This window comes from Labrus mixtus, chromosome 21 (assembly GCF_963584025.1).
Source record: "Labrus mixtus chromosome 21, fLabMix1.1, whole genome shotgun sequence".
Classification (NCBI taxonomy): Eukaryota; Metazoa; Chordata; class Actinopteri; order Labriformes; family Labridae; genus Labrus; species Labrus mixtus.
This window is the reverse complement of record NC_083632.1, coordinates 15,523,401-15,535,704: the sequence shown is the minus strand read 5'-3', so window position 1 is coordinate 15,535,704 and position 12,304 is coordinate 15,523,401. Positions and strand designations below refer to the sequence as shown.

At 46.0% G+C, this 12,304-nt stretch overlaps 1 protein-coding gene across 3 annotated transcripts in view; it reads left to right on the top strand.

The window, feature by feature from the left end:
• The window catches only part of wu:fj29h11 (uncharacterized), a 50,084-nt gene extending 39,749 nt beyond the window's left edge, over positions 1–10,335 (top strand). For 2 of the 3 annotated variants that reach the window (XM_061027680.1, XM_061027681.1), the window contains 14 exons: positions 70–310; positions 1,231–1,411; positions 1,696–1,822; positions 2,700–2,786; positions 3,498–3,680; positions 4,349–4,620; positions 4,708–4,856; positions 5,148–5,232; positions 7,015–7,135; positions 7,782–7,913; positions 8,003–8,242; positions 8,974–9,091; positions 9,182–9,326; positions 9,397–10,335. In XM_061027680.1, the coding sequence (XP_060883663.1) occupies positions 70–310; positions 1,231–1,411; positions 1,696–1,822; positions 2,700–2,786; positions 3,498–3,680; positions 4,349–4,620; positions 4,708–4,856; positions 5,148–5,232; positions 7,015–7,135; positions 7,782–7,913; positions 8,003–8,242; positions 8,974–9,091; positions 9,182–9,326; positions 9,397–9,810 (2,495 nt within the window). In that variant the 3' untranslated portion in view covers positions 9,811–10,335. The remainder of the gene's footprint in view (positions 1–69; positions 311–1,230; positions 1,412–1,695; positions 1,823–2,699; positions 2,787–3,497; positions 3,681–4,348; positions 4,621–4,707; positions 4,857–5,147; positions 5,233–7,014; positions 7,136–7,781; positions 7,914–8,002; positions 8,243–8,973; positions 9,092–9,181; positions 9,327–9,396) is intronic. The other variant, XM_061027682.1, reaches the window with a different exon arrangement.
• Positions 10,336–12,304: the final 1,969 nt, after the last annotated feature.

Below are 12,304 nucleotides of genomic sequence, written 5' to 3'. Positions count from 1 at the left end.
TTTTCACAGGTGGAGTTAAAGTCTGCAGGTTATTTACAGTCAGTGTGTCCTCTCCTCTCCCTGCTGCAGGAATGAGACACAGCATCTCAGTGGACGCTCTGATAAAGTACCTGAAGGAGTGGTGTGTCAGACTGCAGGAGGAGGACAAGGAGGAGCAGGGAGCAGCTGATGAAGAGTTTGAGGGGCGGAGCTTCACTTCCACTGTTCAGCACATCCATAACGTGTACACGTACCTGAGCCATAACTGTCCTCCGAGCAGCCTGAAGGAGCTGTTCCAGCACACACCTGCTGTCTTCATAGAGTACAACAGGTGAGACACTGCTGGACTGAACACAAAGAACACCATATACTGGATCATTTCCTGTTTTTAATGATGTCATGTTTTCACTACGAATCATTGTCAATAATGCAGTTAACTTGTGCTCAGTGTGAAGAACTTTGTGACACTGTCTATCGTTTTAAAGCTTATGGTATTGAAGAGTATCGATTTATCCAGAATTTTGGAAACTTTATTATAAACCTTAAGTCTGTCGACGTCTTATGAGTAGAAGAAGTAAAGTAGCTGCAGAGTGGGATGCACGGTGGTGCAGTGGTTAACACTGTTACCTCACAGCGAGTAGGTACCTGGTATGTTCTCCCCATGCATGAGTGGGTCCAGTGACTGGGACTCTAAATTAAGGGAATGGATCTTGTTGTCTGTCTCTATGTATCAGCCCAGTGATTGACAGGGTGTTCCCCTAAATCTAATTTTATAATATACGTAGCTACAGACTTTGAGACTACAAATGTCAGCCAATCAGATCACAGGGGGCGGGGTTAGACTGAACTATTAGGACAATAAACAAACCTCTAAGTCTGCTCCAGAGTCATGTGATCAGATTAAATCTAGGTTTAAAATATTCAATTTGAAGTAAGATTAAGAACACTTTGGTCCCAGCAGGGGGGGGGGATATATTTAAAGCAGCTGTGAGGATCTTTCAGTTTGTGGTTTTTGGCGCCCCCTGTGGACTTAGTATGTAGTCTTATTTAGAGCTCTGGTAATCTTTGAAGTTTCTGGACCAGGTTGATCGTATTCCAGACTAAAGTAATCTGGATTTTCTGTTCCTGGATAGAAAAAGTTGAATTCAAAAGTCAGTTCAACTTTCAGAACTATCAAGTCCTCATGTCACAAATTTAACTCTCCTCCTCCTCCTCCTCCTCCTCCTCCTCCTCCTCCTCCATCATCACTAGGAGAAACGACTGGTGTTCTGGACGTTTCTACCACCTGAAGGAGGTGTGCTGGAGCGACCCCACCAACATGTTTGTGCGTTACAAACAGCTGACTCACGGAGCCGACTCCCCGGTCCAGCAGCCCAAAGTCCTGGCTCCTTTCTACTACCAGCTGGACGGCATGAAGGCCTTCTTCACCATAGTACGAGACCTGGTTCTGTTTGCTCTGAACGCCACATGTCCCACATGCACTGTTCATTAAGCCCCTCCCTCCCTTAGTTACTGTTGCTATGCATGGTTCTTCATGAGGTTTGATGTGTGGCTTAGTTCAGGTTTATGGAACTGCTTCTATTATTATGATTTATTTTATTAAGATGTTTGTATTTATTTGGTGTACATGTTTACATGTTAGTAGTGTGTACTTTCTTTTGTGACGGCCAAACTAAGTTACTTCATGACTAAAGTACTTTCTCTGGTAATTTATAGCTGCTGAACGTGGATCTGAGTCCCAACATGAACCAGTACGTGGGTCTGTTAGAGCTGGTCTGTTCATCGTGCCCCAGTCCCACCGCTGAGGTGCTGCAGGACGTCTCCGTGCTTTATGCCAGACTCGGTAAGAATGAAAGATTCTCACTCATTTCATTTTCCTTCAACAGACGAGATCAGATCAGTTAGAACTTTATGAATCCAGGAAGAAGTTCTGCTGTGAGGTCGCTCCAACACTTCCAGAACAAAACGAGTAACCGAGAGAGAAGAACAGAAAACATCGAGTGTGTCATAAAGTATGAAGTTAAAAACACAAGATCAAACACATCAGAGAGAACATCTGCAGCCAGATGTGTCCGCCTAAAAGTCATTTAACATCCTCTTAACGGCGTCCAATCAGAGCAGCTCGTTAAGGGCGCACTCACACAAGGCAAACCGTACCGTGCCAAATAGCGCTTCACCCCTAAAGTCCAGTTGGTATGACCAGTGTGAGGTCTCCGTTACGTTCTCTGGGCACGCTTCATGACCACGTGAAGTTGTGCATCTGTTGTATCACGTCGTTATGTTCAAGAGGTAACCGTGCTCAGGCCCGGTCCTGGAGCCGTGTGAGTGCAGGCCAGAGGGGGAATGGGTAGGGGGGGGGGGCAATCGTGCTTAAGTACGGTAACTGGGCCTAGTGTGAGTGCGCCCTAAATCTCAGCCCTTGTTGTGATTGGTTCAGAGTAAAGGGAGCTGCGAACTTGAAAGCCTTTTTCTCCAGTTCAGTTCTGACGTTTGGAACAGGTGGTAAGAAAATGTCCTGAGACTGAAGATGATAAGTCCTCGTTCTCTTCTGACGGATGGAGGTCAAACAGTCTGAAGGAAGCAGACCGGAAAGAGACGTGTCGATAAAAATAATGAAAAATCATAACATCTAATGACATCTAAATGTCATCATACCATTTAATGACATCATAACATCTAATAACATCTAATGTGATGTAACATGTTTCTGTCTCCCACAGCTCAGAAGTGTACGGTCGCAGCATCAGGAGAGCAGGAGAACGCAGCTCAGCCTTCACTCAGCCACGCTTACTGCTCCACCCTGAAAGGTGAGAGCTGCACACACACACACCCAAACACACACACATACATCCACCTAACACACACACACACACACATCCACCTAACACACACTCACATACACACACACACACACACACACACACACACACACACACACATACACACATACACTCATCCACCTAACACATACACACACACACTCACATACACACACACACATCCACCTAACACACACTCACATACACACACACACACACACACACACATACACACACACACTCATCCACCTAACACATACACACACACTCACATACACACACACACACACACACACACACACACACATACACTCACACACATTCATCCTCCTAACACACACACTGTTGTGATGTATGTATACCTGGCCAATTGCATGAGCCTGACGTTGATGACTGACGACACTGCTGCTTTAGTCAGTAACTCGCATCCCGACAGCAGGAAGAGCGTTTCTCACTGGAGGTGAATTCTCCTGATTATATCCTGCTGCGTTCTCACATCAGCTCACTCTGACTTTCTGCAGAATAAATACGAGGAGACTGGAGGAGAAACTCCGGGTGAAGAGAGAAACATTCAGCTGTTTGTGTTCACACATGACGCTCAGCCTGAACACTTCAGGACGTTTTTAGGAGTTTTCTGCGAGTGTGAAAGCACTAATAAACAAACACACCTTAAGTTAACCCTCTGTCCTCTCTGTGCAGGTATGGTGTCTGATAAGAGGGTCTTCCCCACCAAAGAGAACACCTGGGTGAGTCTGGCCCGCAGACCGATGATCTCTGACAACAAGGAGCTGGAGAAAGTGTTTAAAGCTCACAGGCAGGTGTGTCTGCTCAACCTGCCGCCTGCAGAGAAGAAGAACGCTCCGAGGAGGACGGGGAACTCTGGTACGCTGCTGTTGCGTCTCTACATAAACTCATTAATGTTACATATGTCTGACTAACCCAGGGGGGAGGATGCAGGATGACATATATATATATATATATATATATGTGTATATATGGATGTAGTCAGTCAGGTGTAAACGTGTGTTCAGACAAAGAGCTTATCTTCCATGCACGTAGATTCTTATATTCACAGGAACAGGCAAACATTTCTTCAACTTGACCAGGACACTTTCGTCCAGTCAGGGGTTCGATTCTGCTGAAGTCCTGATGTGGATCTGAAGTTTTCAATCCGGACTGTGAAAAAAACGTGCATTTAGAAGTCTTCGTGTCTCATCCTGCAGACAAACAAACTCACACTCTCTGCTAACAGGTCATCAAACATGGGGTTAACAGTTTTTCTGACTAGATTTGTGGGTTTAACGAACAGAAATGAACACGAATGATCGGCGAGTAACGTGAGGCAGAGGTTGTCTTTTCTTTATGTCTGAACACATCTTTAGGCCTGTGTGAACTGATGATGGTCTGATGTGAGTTTTGAGACGATGTAGACCAAAGAGTGAGGCTGTAGAGAACATGAAGCTGTAAAGACAGAGAGAGCTGGGGAAGCTGTCACACCGGTTCAAATAGAGATCCCGTCTGTTTTCCATTTTCCCTCTCGGCTCACACAGCAGCAGATCGAGCTAACTGTGAACCGGCCTTCAGCGAGATGGAGCGCTCTCTGTTCCTGGAGATCTGTGGGATCAGACAGCTGTCTGACTGTGTGAGGTCTGAGCCTCAGACTGAGAGCCTGAGACCCTGCCCCGAAATGCAGGACATGGTGCGCTCTATGGTCCCCTACATCCAAAGGTTCCTGTTCCACCACGATGAGCTGACTGAGGTTTACACTGAGCTGACTGACAACGGCATCACAGAGAGGATCAGGAAGCTGCAGTTCAGAAAGGTCAGAGACTCACTGTGTTTAGAGAGGGTTAACACCTGCTCACCTGGTCCAGGTAACTCTGACATGCTGTTTCCTGATGGCGTGCAGGTGGGGAAGCTGTACATCCGCTACCAGCTGGACATAGCAGAGAGCGAGGAGGTGCCGCCAGAGCTGCAGGACGTCATCTGTCTGCTGAAGGACCAGAAGGAACTCTACATCCAGAAAGACCACCTGTCTGCCAAGCTGGAGGTCTGCAGGTGAGAACTTAAAACTAAACCGCTCCGAAAAATTTACTCTGTGACATAAATCAGAGTGATAAGAATAACAGAAACCATATTTGAGAAACATTTATCTGCCGTGTGATCCTGTCCTGACTGCTGTGTGTGTGTGTGTGTGTGTGTGTGTGTGTGTGTGTGTGTGTGTGTGTGTGTGTGTGTGTGTGTGTGTGTGTGTGTGTGTGTGTGTGTGTGTGTGTGTGTGTGTGTGTGTGTGTGTGTGTGTGTGTGTGTGTGTGTGTGTGTGTGTGTGTGTGTGTGTGTGTGATTCAGGGAGCTGGTGAAACTGTTCTGCACTGAGATCGGACACAGGAAGGAGCTGATGCGTTTCCTGAGCGGTCTGATTACCTCGATCAATGTGAGTGAGATCTGATCCCTGATCCATAGAGACCCCCACACACACACACACACACACACACACACACACAGCTGAGTGGAGCGCCTATAAGAGGCTGCCTCCCCTGAGGGAGTCACGTTTTACATAATAACTCTCTCTCGTCTCTGTGGAGTCGATCAGCAGTTTCTGTGCAGTCACAGAGTTCAAAGGTTAACGAGGCGTAGGTTTGATCCTCTCTGTACTGACCCCCCATGTTCTATGTTTCTGTCTGTTCAGCAGAACTGAGCGGTATTACCGTATTTTAACAATATTAAAAGACAGCAGACTGTCTCAATGTACTAAAGTCAAACTTTGTGTTTTAATGATGTGATTCTCACTCTGCAGGCGCCCTGACGCCTCCCATCTTATTATGTCCACTTATTACTCTAACTTTGATATTAATCCAGGGATAATCAAACTGTCTCTTGCAGCACATTTTTATGAGGTCATCAACATATTAATGAGACGAGACGACTCTGAGCTGACAATGATCTGCCATCGTCTGATGGAAGAGAATCTGTTCCACTGACATCATCAGAGAAAGGATCCGTACAGAGAGAGACCTTTTTGTTACAGAGGGAGATGATAAAAAAAACACAAAAAATACACCAAACTCCATTCATAAAAAACGACATTTTACTTCACACACCTCAGAAGATGCTTGCCTCCTTTGCCTTGATCGGTTACTTTGTTGCAGATGTTACAGTATGTTTACCTGCTGCAGACATTACAGCCTGTTTACCTGCTGCAGCCTGTTTACCTGCTGCAGACGTTACAGTCTGCTTACCTGCTGCTGCAGACGTTACAGCCTGTTTACCTGCTGCAGACGTTACAGCCTGTTTACCTGCTGCAGACGTTACAGTCTGCTTACCTGTTGCTGCAGACGTTACAGCCTGTTTACCTACTGCAGACGTTACAGCCTGTTTACCTGCTGCAGATGTTACAGTCTGTTTACCGGCTTCAGACGTTACAGTTTGTTTACCTGCTGCAGACGTTACAGCCTGTTTACCTGCTGACCTGCTGCAGACGTTACAGCCTGTTTACCTGCTGCAGACATTACAGCCTGTTTACCTGCTGACCTGCTGCAGACGTTACAGTCTGTTTACTGGCTTCAGACGTTACAGCCTGTTTACCGGCTTCAGACGTTACAGTCTGTTTACATGCTTCAGACGTTACAGTCTGTTTACCTGCTTCAGACGTTACAGCCTGTTTACCGGCTTCAGACGTTACAGTCTGTTTACATGCTTCAGACGTTACAGTCTGTTTACCTGCTTCAGACGTTACAGCCTGTTTACCGGCTTCAGACGTTACAGTCTGTTTACATGCTTCAGACGTTACAGTCTGTTTACCTGCTTCAGACGTTACAGCCTGTTTACCGGCTTCAGACGTTACAGTCTGTTTACCTGCTTCAGACGTTACAGCCTGTTTACCTGCTGCAGACGTTACAGTTTGTTTACCTGCTGCAGACGTTACAGCCTGTTTACCTGCTGCAGACGTTACAGTTTGTTTACCTGCTTCAGACGTTACAGTCTGTTTACCTGCTTCAGACGTTACAGCCTGTTTACCTGCTGCAGACGTTACAGTTTGTTTACCTGCTGCAGACGTTACAGCCTGTTTACCTGCTGCAGACGTTACAGTTTGTTTACCTGCTGCAGACATTAAAAAACACCTTGAAAAGGTCTTGAAAATACTGGAAGTTCTCTTTGAGGACTTCTTGTCAGTGTTATATTCTACAGCTGGCTGATATCTTTAATTCCTGTGCAGGACCTGGACCCCAGATCTCTGCAGAGATACCTGCAGAAGGAGGACATCAGAGAGCTTCCCGCTGAGGAGGAGCTGTGGGAGGTCCCAGAGCCACCCAAACCTGAGGTGAACCTGGACAGAGGTACGTAGAGCACACACATGTCCAATAATCTTAGCTACACTTCAAAAACTCCAGTCTGATGTTTCCTTGAGCAAGACACCTAACCCTAAGTTGCTCCCGCTGCTTATTTGGCGATGTATGACTGTGTATGACTGGATGAGTCAATACTGATGGACTCTTTTACAGCAGCCTCTATCATCAGTGTGTGAATGTGTTGCTGTAGCTTAAATTTAGAGAATCTTTAATATATTTCTGCAGCCACGATAATGTGTGTAAATCTGCAGCTGTGACATCTTACATCTGCAGTCTGACCCGCTTTCCATTATCATTCCATTATATTCACAATGTGCAGTACACACACACACACACACACACACACACACACACACTGATAGCTGGTGTGTTTCTCAGATATGCTAATTCAGTTTGTTCACTGTTGTGTGTGCAGACATTAAAGAGCAGCTGTTACCAGGGCTCAAATAGAGAGAGAGCAGATCCTCACTGCAGCAAAGATCACACTCAAACAAGCACACACTCTTAAACACACACACACACACACACACACTTCTACAAGGATTAAAATGATTAAAAGAATGTTTTATGACACAAGAGAACGAGAGCTTTTCTTCTTCCGTGGTTTTAACTGTTTGAATTTGTTTTACTTTAGTTCTATCGAGGAGTAAACCCTCCGTCAGCTCCCAGGAGGTGCATGCTCGTCCTGCACAGGAGGACGGGGAGGAGACGCTGGCGTGCTGGCCTCCTCGAGCTTCCATTCAGAACACAGGAGGCAGCCGCACAGGTATGCTGATGAGGAGGAGGAGAAGGAGGTGTCAGCATCTGAAAATCGTCTCGTGTTTCTTATTTCACATATTTTCTCTGTGCCAACAGCTCCTGCAGACGGAGGAGGTGTGGTGGAGGCCGTCATGAAGATGTGGCCTCCTCCTGCAGCGCCTAATGATAGAGACCCAGAGAGAGACGTCATCCCCCGAGGAGGCAGCAACATCGCCTCCCAGAGTCCAGGCAGCTGTGAAGGGATCCAGCCAATAAGGAGCAGCAGACCTGCAGATCAGCCCAGCCCACAGAAAGTCCTGGTCCATCCAGGACAACAGAACACTGCACAAAGCTCAGGTGTCTCACTCACTTCCTGTTGAAAGTAGTTCATGCAATCAGAATATTTGATTTAAATCTAAACGCATCAACAGGCGTGTGTTTACAGAACTTATCTGATGTTACTCTGCACGGTTAAACAGGAAACGATCAGTCGACTCTGCAGCTCTCCTCTGAGCTTCACAGCTCTTTGGCGTCTTTAAGGGAAAGCTAGCTGCTCACACCGGCCTCCATTAGTCACAACAGTTGATTTAAAGACGGCGTTGTTTCCTCGTACTTCCTGCCTCTCCTCATCGCTCATCATGTGCGTAGTGTTGTCAGCTTCCCCAACTTAAGGGCATGGTGATTGTATATGAACTTGAGGGGTAGGGGTTTCCTTATACCCAGCGCACGGTCTCACAGGCTCACACAAACAGAGACAATTCAGATAAATACTTTGAATTGAACCGTGCATGCCGTACTAAACGTTTCAATATTTTATTGAGAATTGTTGCATCCCCAGGTTGCTGTTACCTTCCTGCCGAACTGAATCTGCTCACCTCATCATCGTTTCAGAGTCAATTTGTTACATAGCAACAGCACAGAGGTCATTCAGGTTGTCAGGGTGATCATTTTAATGATGTGTACTTTCAAAAAATAACCAAACTTATCAAACATCGATCTGTTTGAGTTTCACTGGAATCCTAAAGTTCAAACTCCGGGTGTCACTGATTAACACTAATGAAAGGTTTATATCTGTTCCTGTCTGACAGAGAGCCGTCTGCAGAGAGCGACTGAAGGAGCAGAACATGACCTCAGACCAGCCCAGACTCCTCCCTCTGCACCTCCTGCTGAGTCAGCAGCCAGCGAGACGCCTGCAGCTAACAGCCTGTACTCTTCTCCTCCTCCTCATTATTTAAACCTTAAACCTCGACTTCTTATCATACTGTGACTAACACATACTCCCCCTCTCTGTTTTAGGCCCGCCCCCGATGCCGTGCTCCTCCACTCTGTGTTTCAGGGGGCTGCAGAGTCTCAGCGCCCGCCCCTGAACCTGGACTTCCCCGTGTTGAGCTCTAAGACGGCGCTGGAGGACATGGAGCTCAGCTGCCAGAGACCGAACACGGTGAGAACATCCTCCTCAGCACGCCTCCTCATATCAGGGAGCTGTTCCTAACACCTCTCTCCTCCTGCAGGTGGTGCTATCAGACGATCACACAGACTACACCGCCATCGGGGAGTGGGGGGAGCAGCTGGTTAACTCCTTCCTGTGTCACTGGAGGGACATTGGCGACCCGGGGAGCCCCGCCCACGTCCTGTGGTGCAACCAGAGCGGAGAGAGCGGCCAGCCGTACGACTTCAGGCTGACGTTCGGCCCCGCAGAGGGTCAGCGGGTGGTCTACGTGGAGGTGAAGTCCACCATAAAGAAGGAGAGGTCGTTCATCCACCTGTCGGCCAATGAGCTCGACTTCGCCCTGAAGGAGAGAGAGAGATATCACATCTTCAGAGTGTACAGCGCCGGAGACTCGCACAGCGTCCGTCTGTGTCGCATCCAGAATCTTGCTCAGCACCTGCACACCAAGGAGCTCTCCCTCTACCTGTTTGTATGAACACCTGCTCGCTGTGTGTGTGTGTGTTTGCGTGTATGTGTCTGTGTCTGTGTGTGTGTGTGTGTGTGTGTGTGTGTGTGTGTGTGTGTGTGTGTGTGTGTGTGTGTGTGTATGTGTATGTGTGTGTCTCTGTGTGTGTGTGTGTGGCTGTGTCTGAGTGTGTGTGTGTGTGTGTGTGTGTGTGTGTGTGTGTGTGTGTGTGTGTGTGTGTGTGTGTGTGTGTATGAACACATTTTGTGTGTTTGAACCTTCCTTCCTGCACTGACTCGAGTTCTTTTTTTATTGGAAGTTTTTTTAAACTTGTCGTCTGTTCTTTCTTCTCTTCATGACGAACTGTTGCACATTCCTGTTTTGATTTTTAGCGTTTTATTGCCAACAAACGGCTCGCTGTGTTTTTTATAAAGTCTCCGTGTTTGAAATGATCCAGCAGACAAATGAATGTTTTTAACCTTATTTTTTATTGCTCTTTTTCTCTTCTGACATTCCTGATGAATAAAACAGTTTTGTGTCAGCTGACTGACTCAGAATCAGTTTGTCTCGTGTGTGTTTCTGCTTTCTCACCGTTTGATTCTTTTCTGCTCCTTCAGGGAGACGTTTTCAAATGTCTTCAAGTTTGTATCTGCTTTAAAATCTGTAGCTTCAGAGTTATCAAACATCCAGCTGTCCTGAAACATAGACCTTAGGCGTAGATGGCCTAGTGGTTAGGCCTCACCAGCCAATCACAGAGCTGACATATAGAAACAGACAACCAGCCACACTCACATTCACACCTACGGACAATTTAGAGTCACCAGTTAACCTAACGAGCATGTCTTTGGACTGTGGGAGGAAGACGGAATACCCGGAGAGAATCCACACATTCACAGGGAAGAATTAAGGCAAAGAAAGCCCCCGAAATAAATCTTAAATGAAAAAAATACAGATATATTTATACACCGATCAACCATTGCAGTATGACCACCTGACCGATCTTGTGTGGTCTCGTCAGGCTGCTTTCATCATTGTTTCCATGGTTACAGAGAATCAACAAGGCTGCCCACATGTAGTAAAAATGTCATTCAAAATGTTTGACTTCTCAAACTGCAGCACGGGTGACATTATTTCTCCCACCAGGACTTCGTCACTGCTGTGCAGTTTGTTCATCCAGTGTTTCTTCAACTGGTGCTGTGTGTTAATTTTCCTGAAGGTGGCGCTGTAGCAACTCTAAAGTTTGAAAATACATCAATCTCATGAAAGTGCACAAACCTGTGATCGCGTGAAAGAAGTGGAGAAGTTTTCAGTGAAAACCAACGTTTGTATAAAACATGGACAACAAACGTATGGTCAGTGATGTCACTCTTTGTTTTCTGAAGAAACCTTTTGAAGCTCATCAAGTCCGGTCACCATGTTGGAAACGTTGACTACCTAACTTTAGACCAATCTAGACAAAGAGGCAGGGCTTAAACCTCCAGACAAACCGATACAACATGCCCACCTGTCAGTCAAATAGGCCACGTGCCTTATTGTGAATAACTCTTATCCTTCATCAAATCAAAACGGATGAGTTTTAGAGTACAGTGTGTGTCGATCGAGACATGAGCTAATCAGACCTATTTGTTTTTTTGAACCAGGTTATAAGTATGTTAATCTCTGCTGTAAAAACAGGCTTTTTAGAATGGGTGTGTATGTGACTTTCTGTGCTTCTGCAGCCAGCCTCTAGTGGACACTCGAGGAACTGCAGGATTTTGCACTTCAGCATCGACTTAATTTTTCAACCATTGAGTTCTTGGGCCGGTATCATTGTTCTGATGTGAGGTCACGACTGGAAGCTACGACGGTACGACTTCAGAATGTGTCAAAATGTTTCCCTTTACGATGTGCTGCAGGTTTCTGAACAAATAAATCTCTGGTCTGGATGAAACACAAAAGACAGAATATGTCGGTTGCTGTAGACCAAGGTTATTATCGTTATCGTAAACTAAAGATAAAATGTAAGAAACATTTCTGTTAACCAAAACTAAAAAATTTGGCTTTAAGAAGTAATGCAAATAAAAAGAGATAATGTCCTTAGTTTTTGTCTTTGACTCGAGCGCACTGAAACAGAATCTAACCATACTTTTCTAACTTATACCCTGAGAGAAATAAACTCAAGGCCTCCAGCAGGTTTCACGAGGTGCATGTTTAATAACCATCTTTGATAACAGGACACATATTCTCTCTGTGTGTTGACAGTTCAGACAGATCAGAAATGGCCTCTGGAGACGACACCTCCTGAATTCCATGTTGTGATGCAACATCCTGGTAACCACACGTGATTCCTGCAAACACTCGACAAAGACAGAGACCACCACAGCATGTATAGAGGAACATTCAGCATTAATGCTGCACACAGTAGGTTGTTGTTGGTTAGAAAAGTGGAATCTTACAGTCCCCTTCATCATTATTAAAAAGTCTAACGTCCTAACAGGATGGAGTCTCTGTTCGCTCCCGGCTCTGTGGTTCACTTTACTTTCAG